General features: G+C 41.9%; 1 protein-coding gene across 2 annotated transcripts in view; it reads left to right on the forward strand.

The window, feature by feature from the left end:
- Nucleotides 1–19,515, forward strand: part of LOC6586436 (breast cancer anti-estrogen resistance protein 1) — a 41,357-nt gene that overhangs the window by 3,014 nt on the left and 18,828 nt on the right. The window contains exon 1 of one of the 2 annotated variants that reach the window (XM_002012013.4): nt 13,809–14,506. The exons of the other annotated variant lie outside the window; for it this stretch is intronic. Within the exon in view, the coding sequence (XP_002012049.1) occupies nt 14,393–14,506 (114 nt within the window). The 5' untranslated portion in view covers nt 13,809–14,392. Of the gene's footprint in view, nt 1–13,808; nt 14,507–19,515 lie in introns of those variants that run through there. 2 annotated transcript variants of the gene reach the window in all.

Raw genomic sequence — 19,515 nt, forward strand, 5'->3', positions numbered from 1 at the left:
GAGCACCTAGTAAATTCACTCACTAGCTCATTGCCTCTATACTATTGGTCGCAGTGCTTTTGATCCCGTTACCTATGTTCTCATGCAGCCGAAATCTTGAGTGAGCTGTGCGAATAGTGAGCACAAAGGAATTATAATAGTTATGCTCTGAATTTTCATGGTATTAGTGAGAATGCCGGCTTAATGCAGGCGAGCACCTAGTAAATTCACTCACTAGCTCATTGCCTCTATACTATTGGTCGCAGTGCTTTTGATCCCGTTACCTATGTTCTCATGCAGCCGAAATCTTGAGTGAGCTGTGCGAATAGTGAGCACAAAGGAATTATAATAGTTGTGCTCTGAATTGTAATTGTATTAGTGAGAATGCCGGCTTAGCGTAGGTGAGCGCCTAATGAGGCAATTTAGTCAGTCAGTGCGCGTCTGTCCTGTTGATCGGTTGTGTTCTGTGTTCTGTCAAGTTCATTTAACTGCAGTACGTTGAATACTTTTATAGTGTGTGCAGTGTGTGAGTAAAGTGTCATAAATCACTTCAACACTCGTTCTTCACTTTTTAAATTAACTATCAGCCGAGGACGCGCTGTTCAATTATTACTGCGGAGCTTTTTTCACTACCAGCAAATTGGCGCGTATTCAGTTTGTATAAGGAGAGAGCGGGAGAGCGCAAGTGAGTAAAATAGGAAAGCACCCATGTTGATATGTAAGAGACGTTTAAATGGTTATTTAACTTATATTAAGCACTTTACTCATTATGCATGTTGAATACATACATTTAGTTACTGATCTTATACTACGCACTTCGTTGTGAGCATGGCGGCAATTTTAATATGCACTCAATACAGAGAAGTGAATTGTAAGAGAGAGCATATGCGTATAAGTAAGCTTGTAGAAGAGACTTAATTGTGAGGGTGTGTGCGTATTTGTGCTGTGTAATTTAACATACTCTTAGACAATTGTATTGTATGTGTGCATAACAGGAGTTATTGATCTTATATTACGCTTATACTGCTATTGCTTTGGCGCCAATTCAAAGATAGGAAATGACTTCCTTTGCTTATCTATAAATACCAATCGGACTATCATGATGCACTGCAATCTTTATTGACTTTGTATGATCAAGTATTTAGCTATTTATACAGATTTTGATTTATGAGTGGCCCAATGCCAAAATATTTCTGTAAAGTCAACAAAAAACTGCGTCAAATGCAATTTTCTGCATATGTATGTGTGCGTGAGTCTGTGTATGAACGGTCATTGAGCTTGAAGTGGAAGTCCATGGCAAATAAGTCAAAATCCACTTCAGACTGAAATATTGTGCATGGCAAACATTTCGGGGTCATAAATTGAAATGCATGTAAGCAGATTTGCCTGTTGACCACGCCCCTCTCCCCTCTCCCCTCTCCCGCACTGTTTATCCTCAGTGTGTGGCGCTAATGGAAGACGCCGAAGCTCTCTGGCTGGCTGCATAGCTGGCTGGCGCCAACATTTTTTGCTGTCGCATTGAAAATTATGAGCACTTGCTGTGAAAATTTGCATAAAGTCCAATGAAAACACAGAAAGAAAGAAAAGGAGAGAAAAGAAACATAAAAGACGAGTGAAAATGCATCTTACAGAATACAAACGGCGAAAGCAAGTGGAAATGCATAGCATGAACTGAAGAATTTATTTGTACGTGTTGTTAATTCCTTAATTTCTCTACCTGGCGGCATTCACTAGAGGAAAAACAAATTTTCCTCACGTCATGTGAAATTCTTGTGCCCAAATTTTGATGTTGATTACGTGTGGCACATTCAAGAATTCTTTCCTTAAGTTTCCTTCTCTCTCTCTGTTTGTTGTCCGAAAACACCATTTGATTACATAATAATTTCAATTGCAGTTTGGGAAATGTTTTTCCCTGTTTTCCAGCCGGCGACGACCGTTTAGGACAGCTGCCATAAATTTAGCTGGAGAGCTGCCGCTGAATGCGCTAATCAGCGCTGTCAAGCGTTGCAGATGCTGGATGCAGAAGCAACAGCCAGAGATCCAGCACCGCTATATACTATATATATAGAGATGCATCTGCAAGATATTTCGCCGCCTGGCAAATTGTTGGGGCATGCAGCAGCAGGCGGCATGGTTGCTCCACAAAAAATATCTCACGCATTCCTGCAACGCTTTTCTTTCGTTTTTTTCGGTTAATTAATTTATGCAGTTGCCCCGAGATTTTCCAGTGCAGATTAAGCTCGATGGGGGCATTTAATAAATTGCTGTTAAATTATAGAAGATGCGACAAACAGAAACAGAAAGAGAAACAGATTTATGGCATTCGACGACACTGAGCTTTGATCGGCGACCAGAGTTGTCACCTTCTAAGAATATCATTAGGGTATATATGTAGATTATGTAGGGCTGTCGTCGCAGAGATGACAGATTTATAGCTCTCGCATCCTCAGCTCCGCTTCGATCACTATGCAGGGTTGCCACCTTCATTGAATATCATTAAGCATTATTATTTAGAGTATGCAGAGTTGCCTTCGCCATGCTGTCACATTTATATATTTATAACTGCAATACATTAATGTTAAGCTTCCTTGTGCGTCGTTTTAATCTGCTTGTAGGGTTGCCACCTCTGTCGCATAACACTTAACATTATCATGCAGATGAGGCGCCGCATTTAGCCAAAATTCTTGTATAGGACAACTGACCCATAAATCGGAAAATATGTCAGCTGCCTCGCTAATGATTCGAATCGAGATCTTTTTTTTTTCATTTTTGATATTTTTTGGTTAGGGGCGCCCACGTTTTGGCCCCGGGCCCCCGTTTTTTCGGGCCGTGTCTCATCGAATTTGTAGTTTGCGTTTATTTCCGATGCTCGCGCTGACCTTATAAATCATGGCAGGGGCATCAAATTTGTACACAATCAAAAGATTTCTATCCATAAACTTTTCATTTATGTATATATATTTTTCAGTTTGTTGGTTTTTTCTCTGATTTTCCAAAAATCTAAACATAAATTTTTGATTTACGCAATGGGCGCGGGCGGGCGCCGTATTTCGTTGATTTATCGCCAACAATTTCAACAGCCATCCAGTGATTTGGTCTCTTAGACAAATTGGTAAAGACAGCCACAAACAAGTAAATGTGCTCTAGGCGAGAGGAGGTAGTTTGACTAGGAGATACCCTGGATGCAGCATAGAGCTGATATTTCAATACAACTGGACACCTCAACATGGATAGACGAATACATGGGCATGGCTACATTTTCATAATCAATATACCCTGCATTTCCACTTTCGATGGGTATAAAATGATGCAAATTGACATGATGTTGGTCGGGCTGGGGTTTTCTGATCTGCCATCGATAATCGTGTAAAAGTTTTTATTGACCAATTAGCTTAAATTTTTATTTGATTATTACAGCCGAGAGCTGGACGAGATTTGTTTATTGTTGTTGGCTTAAATATCTATTGAGTTGATCGTAGCAAAGGCAATCGTTTTTTTTTTCAGCTTTTTGTGATGCCTGTCTAGCATGCGTTTATCCAATAATCCCATATTTATGAGCCATATAAACTCGAATAGCTTTGTGTATTATCATTTGTGATATCATGTACTGCATATCATTTGTCTGAGTAACCTCGTTTGGCTCTTAATCAAATGATATCACAGTAATAATATTTATCTTTCGCCATTATAATCTGTTTCAGTCTGTGCCAACATTTGATCTTAAGCAAGTAGGACTGCAGACGTTGCAGTCGCAACTGAGTATATAATGAATAAGAACGTAATCCACTTCAATATCAAAATATCAATATTATATATTATCATATATTGTTCATATATATCCTGAAATCTGGTTCACTCTATTTAATACAAGCTCTTGATCGAGCTGAGTCTATAGTCTTGAAACTCTCTCTATAAAAGCAAATGAATATATCTTTATTCAGCCTTGGTTGGATGTGTATGAAAATATTTTATTTAGCGAGCTTATCTTTAATATAAATTCCAGAGAAATATTTACGAAACCAGTTGAAAATTTCGCTTATCAAGAATTTGTGTTTGTTTCTTAACTTTGCGATATACATAGATATTTGCTCAAGGGTTGTGCAAAATAAATTGTATACTCTTTCATGTAATGAAAGGGGTATATTGGTTTTGTCTTGTTCTTTTTTAGTTATCCGAATGAAATCAAAGTATTTTGACTTGGAATAAGGCATATACATTCTCCGACACCCATTATTTCATAAGGGCTAGAGACTTGTATTACACAGCCGCCTTTGGTCTGTGAACGAGTATTGTGCAGTCTGTTTCTCACAAAATTTTTACTTGATTTGTTTTTTGCCAACTTGACAGTTTATGAATTTATTTGTGTTTTGTGGAATTCTTTGCTGGAAATTTATGAGCTGAGAGTGGGCCACAAACGAGATGGATTTTCCGCTCTAAACGTGAAATTCCATATAACTGTATACATGCACATATATATTGAGTTATATATCTAATCTTATCAGAGCTCTCGCATTAACCTCTCTGTTTATTCTTTTCGCATTTCTGCATGAATGTTTTATATAATGCGAATCGTTTAGATAGAGTGGGCTTTATTTACAATCGTCGACTTTGATAAGATATGAGTATGTACATATATCTATATATGGCTGTATATTGCGAAGTAAACTTTAACTTTTTCGTGGAATTTGTCCGTTGTGCAATCTATATAAATAGACCATGTGCCATATATATAGACCATATATTTATAGATGCAAATGATTGTCTTTATCTGATGCTCAGATATTAGACTTGTTTACTAGTTTTGCGCTAAAAATATAAACAAATCAATCATAAAGGCTACGTGACGCGGCAGCTCGTAGATACAGCAACAGCCAGACAGATGAAAATGGAAATGAAAATGAAAATGAAAATGTGGCTGCCGATGGCTGCTGGCAGCAGCTGATTGATTTATTTAGTTGATGGCTCGACTGCATCATCGGCCAGCGCTGGCTGGTGTTGCGCTATCGACAGCCTTGATTTCAGCACTTTTTTTGACGCAATCAATTGGCACCGTTGTGTCTGCAATAGCTGATAGCGTGTGATAAGATGCAAGGTGTGATATTATTCATTAACGCCATACCTGGCTTACTCAGCGTCACGAGAATTTCCGCCCCACGAAATTCGCAGGCTTGACGTCAATGGCGAAACATTGCTTACATCAATTGTAATCAATTTATGCCAATTGCTCGCGCGAAATTCAGCTGACTTAATTTGCGCCTCAAATTATCAATTTAAATCATTGACTTAGGTCGTTGATCTAGATAGAGTAAGAGTGAACTTGGCCCTCATGTAAAGAGCAGCAAGTGCGAGAAGTTGTTCGTGCTCTTGAGGCATTTAGTGATTTGCACAGGAAATGTGTCATGCATAAACGTAAAATAACTGTTAACTGTTACGCTATGAACCATATACTGTTGATAAGTATTAACAACCGGAAAGTCTATGACTATATGACCATAGGCTGCTTGCCACTTCAGCCTGTAATGCACTAGATTAACATCTTGATATATGTATGAGAGGGTTGGCTGTATTTTGACTGGTGTTACCAATTAGCCAAGTCTTATCGATCAGCAACAAACTAGGCTCTTGACTATGTCATATTGTGACCATGTATATTATGGATCACCTATCAAGTTTCCTGAATGTTGACATTTGCTTTATTCCTTTCTCTAAAGAAAAAGATTTTTGGAGTAATATAGTTTCTTATGATTGGTAACGATATCAGAACTTACTAAATGAAAATCTTCTTTTATATGTATTATAAACCGCTGCGAGTAAAAACTCCATAATCTGTCTAGGTAGATTCAATGGACACCCGCAAGGGTATTTCATCCGCAGCACACTAAGCACATCAGGCCTGTTCGATTTTATGAATGTTCTATCATTATCGGAATGCCTCCCTCATCTGCAAGGAAAACAGTCTGTTGAGCGACTTGTTTTCAATTTGCGCTGGTTCCCAGGCATTTCGACAGCATCCTGCATGCTCCACGCTGGGGTCCACACGGCCGAAGTCGAGCTCGTAGCTCCCCATCTGAGTCATGCAGCAGCCAAGGCGAATGCTTTGCATCTCGACTCTCGATTCTCGACTCTCGACTCTCGACCGTGGACTGTCGACTGTCAACTTGTAACGCGGGCAAAAACAAAGCGCATTGATTGCAATTACGCGGCAAAAGTGTCGGACACGCACAATTGATAAACGGAGAAGAGGAAGAAGCAGCAGAAGACGAAAAGAAAATAAAGTTAACTAAGGGAAGTGAGTTGTTGGCAGTAATTGTAAGCGCTGTATCTGTATCTGAACCCGAATCTTAAGCTGTATCTGTAGGTGATGTATCTGCTGTAAATTGTTGCATTGTTAGTGGTTGTCACTTGAAGTGCTTGCAACACTTTCTCAAGAATGCCAGCAATTGTGACGCAAGCTGGCAGCCGAGCAGCCAGGCAGCACGCCAACTTGCTACAATTGTATCTTGTATCTTGCAGACACGAAAAACAACTTTCGATAGCAAGCGAGCATTTTGGGCCACTCTTGACACTCGATACCCGACTTGTACAGGCATTATGTGCGCATCTGATGAAGTTGTCTCCGTCTCCGTCTCCGTCATCGTCGTCGTCGTCGACTTTCGGCTGCCGCGTAACAGTAGCTCAAGAATGTTTATTCTCGGCAAAGTATCCGCTGTACGAGTGCGAGCATTGCCTCCTGCAGCGCCGACTCGCTCGTCGCTCTTCTCGGCGCTGACTGCAATTACCGCAGAGTCAAAGTCGTTGCTCGATTTGTAACCGAATCTTTTGTTGTGCGGGCCAGTGACTCGGCCCTCGGCCCTGGCTGTGACTTGATTCTGGTTAGTCATAAAGTTTCATTGATGAAACGGGACAAGCCAGACGGCCAGACAAACAGATAGACCAGACCGAACCAGGCCAGACCAAACCCGTCCCCAGCCCAGACTCACTCTGACCACAACTCAGCTCATGAATGAATGTGTAAAGTGCATGTTGAATGAATGTCCGACTGTCCGGCTGTCCGGCAGTCCGAGTGTCCCGAAGAGCACATATTGCAACCGTATGCTGATTTCAACACTTTGTACTTTCCGCTGTGAAGAAATTGTTTAACCCAATTCGAAAAGACGATGCGACGCGACTCCTCTCCTCTCCTCTCCTCTCGTCTCGTCTCGTCTCTTTTCTTTCTAACAGCAAACAACTTTTATGGCCGGGTCATTGAGTGGAGTGTTTACTGTGCATTCCTGTAGTCATTTAGGGATACTCGCCGCGCTGCCACCAAGTCGAGTGCATTTTCTTGGAATTTTCGTAGTTTGTGATTCTTTGCGGACCTCTTCTAGCTCATTTTGGTTTTTGTTTTGTTTTTTGTTTTTGCTAACAGAAATAACAGATACTCTTGGCTGCAGATTGCATTCTTGGCCATTGCGCTTCATTTATATATGGTTTCGAGTTGAGAGTGTCGATTGCAGTCATAAAACAATGAAAAAGTAAAAACTTTCATGTCATCCCGGACAGCATTTGAAACTCTTTTAAAGTGCTCGAGCGTCGATGGAGTTTTTGAATGCCTAACGGATAGTTCGACGCATGAGTCAGCAAACCATAAATTTTTGAAAGCTTAACTGTTCTATAAAGGTGATCTATTGCGTAAGAGGTGTATCTACAGATGGAGTTGCGGATTGATTTATTTCAGAAAGACATTAAAAACAATTTATTGGGTAAGAAGAGCTCACACTTTCGAGTCGCTCGTCGAGTCGGAAGTAAAGTAGATAAGGTTCGGGCGGGAACTTGAGTAGTTGTTCTCTGTGAGATCATAAAGTTTATTTCCTATTTCATTCTATGTTGCTGAAGCTACTCAGAAAAACTGTTAAGGTTTATATAGCACACTTTATGATCAGATTTTAAGGCCATGACTCAGTCGAAACTATAAATTTGAGGACTGTGTTTCTATATCTGGCTTAATGCCGAGTTCTTTCGTTTCCACATAATACCCGACAGCTTAGGCCTTATCTCTCTTTATATATATTTTATATTTACAATTAATAAGACTCTCTCATACATAGAACATAACTGCCTTTGGGCTATGATTCGCACACAGTTTCAGGCCTTCAACTGAATCCTGTTCTTGTTAGCTCTTCTGATCATATATTCTGCACTTAACAAAACTTTAGATGTTTCTGAAGTTCTCTTCGTCTGCCCTCGCTTCAATGGGCTCAGGCACTTCCATTTTGCTTCATTGATATACGAGTTGGCAGGCAGCCCAGCCTTTCGCAGCACAAAAACAAAACAGAAATCTGCCATGTCAGCAAATTGAAATTCAATTCTTATTTTCAGCTGGAGTTGGGATGCTTCGCTGGCAGCGCTATCGAGGCAAACTCCCCCGCACAGAGTCAGCCTCACTCTCAGTCGCAGTCTCAGCTTCAGCTTCAGCTTCAGCTGCTGCTATATCGCTGTGGCTCTCGAGTCTTTTGTTTATATCGTGGCATTTGTTTTCGGCTGCGAAGTTTTGTATCTCAATTTGCAATGTGCTTGTAATGAATGGCTGTGCCATGCATGATCTACGCTGCAGGAGTTGCCGCTTGCCCCATGCTCATGCCGCATGCCGCATGCCACATGTGGGTGCAACTGCAACTGCAGCCGATCTCATGAATTATGCAAACACAAGCAAAATGCAGCCAGCCTGACTCTAGCTGCGAGTCTCCGGCTTTTGCTTCATTTCTGTTTTTGTGGAAAACAAACAAATTGTTTGTTATTATCGCTGGGTGGCAACTGGCCGCAGATCGCGTCAGGAAACTGCCAAACAGCTCCGGATTAGGAGCCACAGTCGCAGTCGCAGTCGCAGTCGCAGCCGCAGCCGCACCGCCAAAGATTAGAACGCGAGGCGAGGCGGCAAATTGTCAAAGGCGCCGCAGCTGCCAGCCATTTGCTCAGGCCTCACAATATTTACTCTCCCATCTATATTGCCTGCCTGGCTCTGTTCTACATGTGTTTGTGTGGATATTTTTAGGCCTTGCACAATGTGTGAAATTCGCCGACAGACTCTGCCCGCAAATCTTTGACTTTATTTCAAATGTCTCAGACTTTCAGATTTTCAATGTATCCAGTTCCCCAGTTGGCAATGATGAAGTCGTTTGTGCTCTTTGACGTTTCGTCTGGCAACACACAACCATTAATAATATTACTAAATTGTCTGCTGGGGGGGCTGGGCAATTAAGCCATTCAGTTGGAGCTGAAGCTGGGCAGAGGGTAAAGTCTTAAAGGACTAATGGGTTGGGATTAGAGTGGAAGTGGGAGTGGCAGTGGAAGTTAATGCTGGGCCATGGAAGCAGTTGAATAATTGAAAAGAGTAAATGGAAGTTAGAGAAGGGGCATGAGTTAGAGAAAAGTTTGGAAGCTTCAAGGAAATGTCTGGTGAGGGGATGTTGTAAATAGGATTTCTGCAGAGGCAGTCCGATAATACTGATTTCGATAAATCTTTAATCTTATGTATGCCTTGGTCGTTTTTTTTAGTCTCTTAGGTGTTCCATTCTATTTCATATACATGCTTTATATCTTGTCTTTAGAAGTTTTCCCTATATGAATCAATAGACTTCAGATCTTCCATACGTTCTAGCATATTTCAAGTGAATTATCTATATCGCCTCTATAACACTTTTGCTTCCTCTATATGAAGCAATAAATTGAGCCGGAATTCTCATTTAGCTACGGCAAATTTCGATTCAATTGGCTCTATTGCATCTTTAGAAGTTTTCTTCGAGTTGGCTCGGCGCACATGCTCCGCATTATTCATGACGGGCTAAATCAACACATCAGAAACAAAAATGTTTGTGTTAATTAGCTGCTATTTTCATATCTGGTCTATTCATTTGGGGGGCTTGTGGGGCCAATGCGTGCTCCATAAAATGTGCAGAACGTGCCGCATACGCAAAACAATGCAAATTCAGAGCTACAACAACAACAACAACGTCGACAATGGTATTCACTTAACTTGAGCCAAGTTGGGCCAATGAAAGCAATCGCATCCGAAAAGTAGCCAGCCGAGCATCAAGAGTCGAATGTCGAATGAACAAAGCACAATGAACAGAGATTGGAAATGAGGCGAGCGGTCCGAAAAAAGAGAAGAAGAGAACAAAATGCATTTTGTAGTTCCCAGAATCTATTAACCCAGCCGGCAAGTGGCGTTTTGTTGGCGAGCTTGAGAGTGAGGGAGAGTGAGAGAGAGGGAGAGTGGGAGAGAGAGAGACAGAGTTAGACCCGTGCCAGTCCAATTAGAGAAACAGGCAAACGCCTGGCTGCACTTCATCAGCGGCGCGTGATAAGCAGCAGCAGCAGCAACAGCAGCAGCAGTTGCAATCAGTAAAAGTGATGTGGCAATAGTCGAAAAAGCAAGAAAACAAAACAAAGTTGGAGTATTTCATGTTGTGCCATAAATTCATCAATTATCAGGGGACTGCCACACCCCCACTCCTCGCGCATCCCTTTTGCCACTTGTGGCCGTAAAACAATAGAGATGCGACTGACGTGCCCGAAACGGGGCTTTGGAAAGTCGAAAAGTCGTAAGGATCGTCTGGCAGTCGGCGCAGCTGTGGGCGCAATTAAGATGGGCATCTTAATGAAAGTCAACCTCGACTGATGGCCTTTCGGCTGATGCCCGCTCGCCGGATAAGGAGTGGAGCGCACCAAGCGGCTTGACACTCCTCGATTGAATGCACTCAGTGCCTGAGGGAATTACGTTATGTTGAATTGCCCTGGTTTTCATATGAAGCAGCGCTATCTAAGTGCAACAGGAAATACTCGTTTTATTATGACCCAGCTACCTAGCTAACAGGTAACACAGTTAACAAGAGGGTCTTCCAATCGTACTGATTGATTGATTGATAAACAATGGCTAGGCGTAAGACGTAAGAGCAACTAGATCTATAGGTTTATCCATAAGCTGAATGATTGATTGACAAACTGATTAATAATCACTAAGAGTTACAAGATTTTATAAATAATCAATGAGAGAGATGTCTCAACTCTCTTCTCTTTGAATATCCAAGAATTGCTTGCCAAACTTCCTTCTATTTCATTATCATCCGAGGGTAGTCAAATAAGAGAAAATGAAATTCTAAGTGAAATGAAATGGAGTTGGTTAGTGTGAGCTAGTATAATAATATAGCTACAGATGCCATTCATCGCTCTCTATAGACATTGTTAGACGCAGTCCTAGGGGGAGTGCGACTATAGAGTCTACTTCGCTTGGGGTTCCATTGAAGCCGAGGATTGGACGAGCACAAATGTGCCATAAAAACGTATTCCACAGCGAATGGTCATACAAATGACTCAATTAGGAGGAACAAATGCCAAGCACTGATTGCGATATTGAGAAATGGGCATATTTGGGGGAGATGTGATTGGGGGAAGCTGCTAAAATTTGTTTTGCAATCTTATTTGTTGCTGCTTTTTATACCTGCGACAGGCAGGTGCCAGAATGAGAATGAATGTTTTAGATAAAAGATATGACGCCTACAAATTGTGTATATTGTGTAAGCAATGGAATGTCAAAAAGATGTTTATATATTTTTTGAGGCGTATGCAGAGCAGACAGAGGCAGCGATAGGTAAAGAGACTGAGAGTGAGAGAGGGAAAGGGAGGGGGAGTGAGGGGCAGAGCTGGGCATATTTATGAAGCGTGATGCGTGGTCGCATTATCATATATTATTTATTCAGCTTCCAAATTGCAAACAACAAAACATTTTCAGCTTGTTATGAGGTGTTGCAGAGACATCTAGAGAGTGAGAGAGCGAGAGACCTGAATGAAGCTGTCTCATTTACATATTTAAAATGCCCAAAATTGTGGCAAATCATAAATACATGTAGCGTGGGTGGCTGACTGGCTTTAAGAGTGCGAATGAAACTCTGACAAGGCAATTAGAGTTTCAGCCAGTGGTCAGCTGGCGCTCTTGGCCACCCTCAAGCGACTCATAACTACGCTTGACCCTTCTCTAGCAACAATTTTGTCGACTAATTCCCTGGAATGCGGGCGGGTGGGCAGGCATTTAATTGTTATTTGAAATCGGCATGGAAATGAAAAGCAAATGACATGGAAAAGTGTGCAGGGATACAGCCAGAGGCTGAGCGTGACTGGGACAAAAGGACGGCATGCTGTTATTGTTGCCGAAACAGACAATGACAGAAATGTTAATGGCCTTAAAGCAGGATAATGCGCATACCAGAGACGAGAGGAGAGAGAGAGAGAGAGATAGTGAGAGAGAGATAGCGAGTGTCCAATTTGAGCTGTCTAAAATACCTGGTTGCCCACGCAACGGAAATGAATTGGTTAACAAACAAGTTAACGATTGCGATAAGAACTTGACCTGGCCAATAAAGTTAATTGATAGAAAGCCAGATCAACTGCTGCTTCAAATCAAATGAAATGAAATTCAATCAAACTCAGGCTGAAAGCGGCCATAAAAACTCAACGAGTGTCAAGCGCTGCGGGTCTGCTTGAAGCGATCCTAACTCCCAATGCAACTCAAATCAACTCAACTCAGTCGACTGCAGTCAACTGCAGTCAACTCACTTTGGGTGTCAGCTTGAGTGACGTGGGCGTGGCACTTGGCATGCAAATCATGTCAAATGTCACTTTCAACTTCACAGTTGCAACTGCAGCGCAGCAGCTGCAGCCGCACCTCAGTGCGCGCTTCTCAATCTGGTTCTGCTTTGCATCGCTTTTCTGAATGGATATGGGAATGGGAATGGGACTGGAAACATAGAACACAGCTCGTGAAACGAGTTGCCCAACGACCTGACCTTCAGCAGAGAGTGAGCTTACCCTTTGGTAATCGTATGCACAGCTCGCTCGCCTGCTTGGTCTCGTGGCCCTCGGTACGGGGGGATGCGGGAGAGTGGGTAGAGTTCTCCCAGTACCATTGTTTCTGACTCTGGCAGGGCTCTGGTGCAGGCGACAAAACTTCACGCCCCCGGCTACACGAGGAGAGCTGGCGACGAAATACACGAATTGAATTGTTCCAGTCGATTTGTTTGGACAGCTGCAGGCGCTACTGCGGCCCTCTGTCCCATGCCTCGTTTCTTTTGGGTATCATCTTTTGCTCATAAACTGTCTGCATTCGATATGGCGAACATAATAAAAGATAATATAATATGAAGCGTATTCACTTACAATAGATAGCGGAGTGAAATTTAATGGGTTCGTTTCTCAAATAACCAACCAAAAATATTTGACTTGGGGCACTGAACTGATAGAAGTGGTTTGAAGTTACTCCCCAATAGAAATAGAGAGCTGTAGACGTTACTAGAGTTACCTAAAATTCCACTTAATTGCTCCAATTTGATCGAACAACGGGGTATTCAACTATGCGAAAAGGGAGAAAGAAATGCATACTAAAATACATGCCAGCTGTGCGAATTGAAAATAGTAGTAGGTGGCTACTACCTTTTACTCTGCTGTAAAATAGTACTGAAGAGTACGAACAAAAACGAATTGGCTTCGCATGCAATCGGCTTGCGTGAGCAACACACGCACAAACAAGCCGAGCGCTTGTCGAAGTTGTGCTGCTTAAACGGTTTAAGTGAGCGAGAGAGCAGCCAGAGAGAGTACACCAAGTAGGTATATGCGCTCACTGTATACTCTTGCTTGTTATTGCTGTGCGTTGGTTGCTGCTGCAGTTCGAAGAGAGACAGACGTTTGCTTTAGCAGCAAACCGCTTGAGCAAGTCTATGTGTTGAGTGTGAGGGCATTCAGACAACAAGATTGGTGGTAAACGGCAACCGGCCGAACGCATGCTGAACCGCTATTCAGTGTATTTTGTTGCCTGCTGCCGAGCGGAACGTGTTGAGCGCTTTATGCAGAGTTGGATTTCGTCTTTTCGTTCGTTTTCGCTGTGAAGTTTGGTTTTCTTGCGGGCGATTAGAAACGCTAGCGAGTCGCGACAATAAGAAAGCAGCGATAAAAATCGCTAAACATCGGCAAAAATAATTCGGTGTTTTTGTTGTTATTGTTGATGTTGCCGTTGTAGCTGTGGCATCTTTTGTTTAAAAAGCTACGCGAATTGATTTTTATTAGCGATTCGTTCGGCGCATTTCGTGTGGCCCCCGTGCAAAACTTGAATTTTAAAGCTGATTCCGCGAAAAACAAAAAGAAGAAAAAACTCAAAGTCAAAACAAAAAGCTAAACCCCCGTTCCAAAAAAGTCAAATTCATATGCTGATGCGAGCATTGTGCTGATATATAGATACAAGATATAAGATACAAGTGAAGTGCACAAGAGTTGAGATACTTGAACTATATTGTCCTGGATTAAATATACATTAGAGTATCTCTACTAGTTGAATCATGAAGGAAAGCTGCAATTGATTTATCCGCCTCAATTTACGATCCCATACAAAATGCTGGACAAACAAAGCACCATCTCGATGTCTGGCTCCTGCTGCAGCTCGAATGCAACCAATGCGGACCTGGACTACGATGTGCCCGTCTCACGGCGCATTCACATTAAATCGGTTAGTAGCCATAGCTCATAAACTATCTGACTTTATGTCCGCCAATCTATCCATGCGATGCGATGCGATGCACAGGCGCCGATAAAGCCATTGACAACTCATTACCAGCCAAAAGCTGTCTAGGATCGGTCATGCCAATAGACGTATAGACATAGCCATAGCCATAGCTATAGACGTAGCCATTGCCATTTCCATTCCCATTCCCATTTGTATCGTGGTTTCATCTTCTGCTGCTGCTTCTTCTTCTTCATGCTGCTGTTGTGACAGCCGTGTTAAACGGCGTTTCGTGTTTGCGCCCAGGAAATTGTAACGGATCTGCTTGGCTATCTCTCAAAAAGAAAAAGAGGAAAACACTTGAATTGGACGCGTTTTTAGCCAGGCAGCTGCCACTTGCCGCTTGCCACTTGCCACATGTGGCACCAGTTGGCAGAGTTTCCGCAATTTTGCATTGGTTATCACCTTCGCCTAAGCGTTTGATGTGCCAGTTATATTTATTGCCCAAGTGCGATATCTCAGCTTCGTGCGATTGCTCTAAACAGCTGCTCAGGCCTTTTTGCAGTTCATCAACAAAAAATAGATACGAAAGAACAAGAAGAAGAAGAAGAAGAAGAAAACAATAACACTTCAAAACAATGAGTTCATCAGTGGTCCGATGTGTGATTCCCTGTTATCAGGCAGGCCTTTGGCAGTCATTAGATAAGATTTCTCAAGAATTTTAGAAAGCTGCTAAATATGGTCGACAGAAGTGCAGGAAGAGTGGTCTTAAGTAATAATGAAAACATACAGATTGATAAGAATTATTTATATGATTGAAGCAAAAAAGAGGGAGAAAAAAAGCGCACAAAAAGTTGCTTTGAAAAATTTTGAAATTAAAGAGAATTATAGAACTTATTCCATTAAAAACTCTTCCTTCATATTTTCTGCAATTCTTATTCTTATTTTTTAACTCCCCTTTTGTATGACTGATTTATTATGGCTTCATTTAGTCAAACGTTGATTGCTTAATTAGCTTCTTGATTAGTTGATAATGTCGATTCAATTGTTATTTGGGGATATAAATTCCTTTGAAGCAACCCTCGCGATTTGGCTGGCATTAACCTTGAAGCTAGAGCAATCGTTTATCGTTGTTAACAAACAACTGGAGCTGTTAAACAAATTTGGACTGTTTGCACAAGTTGACTGCTAAAATGAAAATAAATTAGTTTGCACCCGAGCACGAGCTTTCCAGGTGAGAGAGAGAGAGAGAGAGAGAGCGAAAGAAAGAGCTAAGAGCAAGTGCATTCCCAATGGCTCAACAACTAATTTTATGGGACTTGCTCTAGGCAAACACTCGCTGACATTAAGTACGCCATAATTAAAGGGTATTCAATGCAGGTGCATCCATCATTCCTGGCACAGGTGAGATTAAAACGAATGTGCTCCAAATGTCAGTCTGCTGAGCAAAAGCCGGTTATAGATCGAGGCGTGGCATGAGCTTAGATTTCGAAATGCAAACAGCGGAAAACATTGAAGATGACCAGCAGGAGACGAGGCCTGGCGAGACGAGGCAGCGGCTCTATTAGCATGCCCTTGACTGTGCGCAATTAATGAAGAACTGGACTGAAAGTTCGCTTGGATCGCCCAGTCGCACAGCTGCCCGGCTGGCTGTCTGCAATTAAAGCGCAAATCAGTTATTAATAGAAGTTGTTTCTCGTTCTTTGATTGCCATTGATTGAAAAGGGGCAGAGCTATAAATAAACCAGACAGATGCACGCGTCCTGCAGCCAGGACCACGCACGTTGCGGCTGGGACGACCCTGGCTCAGGCAGCGACATTCGCCTCTTATCGGTCTCCGGTTGAAGAGCAACGTTTAGGCATGACCCTGATAAGTCTAGACCTTGATTAACTTATCGCCAACACACACACACACACATACACACACGTTTTATGAAATCTAATCATTGCCTAAAAGCATGTATGTCTCCTCCAATATTAATTACGAGCGAGTCTGCCTCGAGTCGAAAGTCCTATCGATATTTATACCTCCTGTGGGACTGGCTGTCCTTCAGCTTACCCCAGTTTGATTAAGTGGCGTCCCATGGTTTCTCTCCCTCTCCCTCTCACACTCGCACCCATGCTCTTTGGTTATTGGGCACTTATTTTTTAGTGCCAAGTGCCTGAAAATTGATTAGAATTAATGTGCGGCGCGTTTTCAATTTGGAAAATTAAGAAAAACCACAAAAAGAAAACGAAAAGAAATAGAAGAGAAAGAAATCGAACCCTGTCGCACACTCGCAATTGAAATTGATTGAACGCGCCGCGCTGAAAGCTGTGTCATGCTTAGAGCTATAAAGTTATTGATCTATAAATATATATGTATATACTGATATATATATACATATGCACTTATATTGATATATATGTGGTTTGCCAGTTGTTGTTAAGGCAATTCACACGCTACACTGCGATTTGTTTTGTCGCTATCATGTGAGACTCGGCTATTAAATCATTCTTTCAGCGCTCCCTCTCATTAAGCCCGCAATTGTCGAGCAAGAACACAGTTAGCAAGTGTGCTGCAGTTGAAAGTAGTAGACTGGCAGATACTCTGCTCTTGATGGAACTTTTCTCCAGATAGACATCGATAGCTAGACTCATAAGATCCCGACTCCCTCTTCCTATAGATAATGAGATATAACAACTTAACTTCTTCTTCCCGTCACAAGCATAGTCGAAACCATCCATTGCAGCTATTTCAACTATTTGTAGGGTATTTGAAAAAGTCTTGAAAACACGTCCATGCATTAATAATTGCCATAGTTAAAGTTCGTGTAAATTAACGTTAAGTGAACTTTTATGATTGTATAATAGTAAAGTGGAGTAAAGCGAGAAAATGTTGCAATATCTCGGATTGCAGTTGATTGCATTGTGAATAGCTATAATACAAGCAGATAAGAGTCAAGAAGTCAAGAGTGCTTAGTTTGTGTCAGACTCGTTTAAGTTATGTTTAAGATCGTTGACTTGGCGAACTCAGTCAAATAGCTCTCTATAGAGAGCTGGAGTCTTAGCACATAGGTCTTGCTCTACTAAATTTAATACTCAACTCGTTCGGCATATCAAACGACTGAAGGCGCCCAGTGAAAGTCATTTTAATGGCTCTATAAACTGTTGCAATTACTTTTACTGAAATATTACATTTGGCAACACTGGCAAAGTTTATGTTATGCAGCACTGGACAAAGTTCAAAGCATTTGCAGCTATCGAAATGTCTTTCCATTTGCTGCGTCTATCAAATCAATTTAACTGCGAATGCTCACTGAGAAATTTGCAGCTGAGGTGCGATAATGAGGCAAATGCCTGCATATACATATATACATAACACATCGATACAAACACCTGTTGACTTGATTTAGCCTTTGGCAGACTTTCCCGTCGCCGTCGTCGCTTTGGCAGAGACAAATGCGCCCGCTGATAAGACGTTTGTGATAAGTTGCGGGCCAGACACTGCACAGCATGGGCTTGGCCCCCTTATGAACATTTTACACGTTTTGCTGCATGTTAACATTGCCAACAACAACAACAACAACAACAGCAATACCAACACCAATAGCAACTACAGCTAACTACACACAACAACAGATTTGAAGCACGCAAACTTTAGTTGTTTGTCTATGTCTTTGGCTTATCAGCGACTTAAGCGCGTTTTGCGCTCTGAACCCTATGAGCGTATATCGTTTTTGTTGCAGTGTATGTTGGGATGCTTGCTGTGTGTGTAAGCAGAAGCAGTTGGTCTCGGTATCTCCTAGTCGTATACTTCCGATTAGAGCTCTCTTAACTTGCTTTGCATCTGTGCAGCTTTATCTAAGTTATTGTTGTTGTTGCATGCGTGCGGCATTTGTGATCAACTGGCTTTGACATACATCATGTCACGTTCAGGATAACATGAACAGACTCAATAACAGCAGCAGCAACAGCAGCAACAGTCGCTGACTCAGCTGTTAAATGTAAATGTAAATTGTATGTAAAGCATTTGTACACAATGTCTGTCATACTAATTAGCCAACACCTACAGCTGCCACGCCCCATCAGTCATAGAGCCGACATTGAGTTTGTGAAAAAAGGGCATATGTATGTATGTACATACATATGTATATATCTCTATATACTTACATTTCTTACGTAACTTTGCATTGCAAGCTCAGACAATAAACACATTGATATATTTGTGTAACAATTGCAAATTGGCAAAGCAGTTGCCAAACGCGCGATAAGGTGCACCACTTTTTTCGTTATGGCCCGCACCGGAAGTGTGCTACGGCATGACAAACTGACGAAATGACACAATGACAAAATGCCAATCCAAGTTGTGCTCCGCCTGAGAGATAAGTTAACCATTCAGTTTCGAGGCAGTTTGCAATTTGCACGCCCTCGGGCCACCTTGATGGGCGGCCATTCTCATTAAAGCGGCATCGGCTACTACACTGCACAACAAAGCACGCAGACGCAGTGAGGCTGTGAGTCAGAGCTGTTCTTCACCCTTGCCACTGGACTCGGCTAGGTTCATAATTATGGCCACAGACAACTGACAGTTGGGCTGTTAAGAGGCGCATCTGTTGTTTACAGCATACTAAATTGCTCAAGTACACTGAGAGAAAGAGAAAGAGAGGACGTAAATGAATGAGAGATGGGAATTTTAAATAGGATTCAGTTTAAGAATGGACACAACTAAAATACTTTCACATATATTTCTTCAAGTGTATTCAGATGTAAAGAGACAGATGAAGAGAGAGAGAGAGAGAGAGAGAGAGAGAGAGAGAGAGAAGCTTAGAGTAATGCGAGTTTCTTCTTTTCACTTTTATACATCCACAACATACCACAGTCAATTGTTAGCCTCTTCTATTTACACACAACTTCATGTCTGGCGAGACTAAGCCCTGCTTAAGCGACCCTTTTGCGTGGGTCTACGAGCGTAAGCTTTGGGTACAAGCCATTAGTAATTCATCACAAAACTTCTACCGAACGAAAAGTTGCTC

Source organism: Drosophila mojavensis, unplaced genomic scaffold (genome assembly GCF_018153725.1).
Source record: "Drosophila mojavensis isolate 15081-1352.22 unplaced genomic scaffold, ASM1815372v1 contig_74, whole genome shotgun sequence".
NCBI classification, from domain to species: domain Eukaryota; kingdom Metazoa; phylum Arthropoda; class Insecta; order Diptera; family Drosophilidae; genus Drosophila; species Drosophila mojavensis.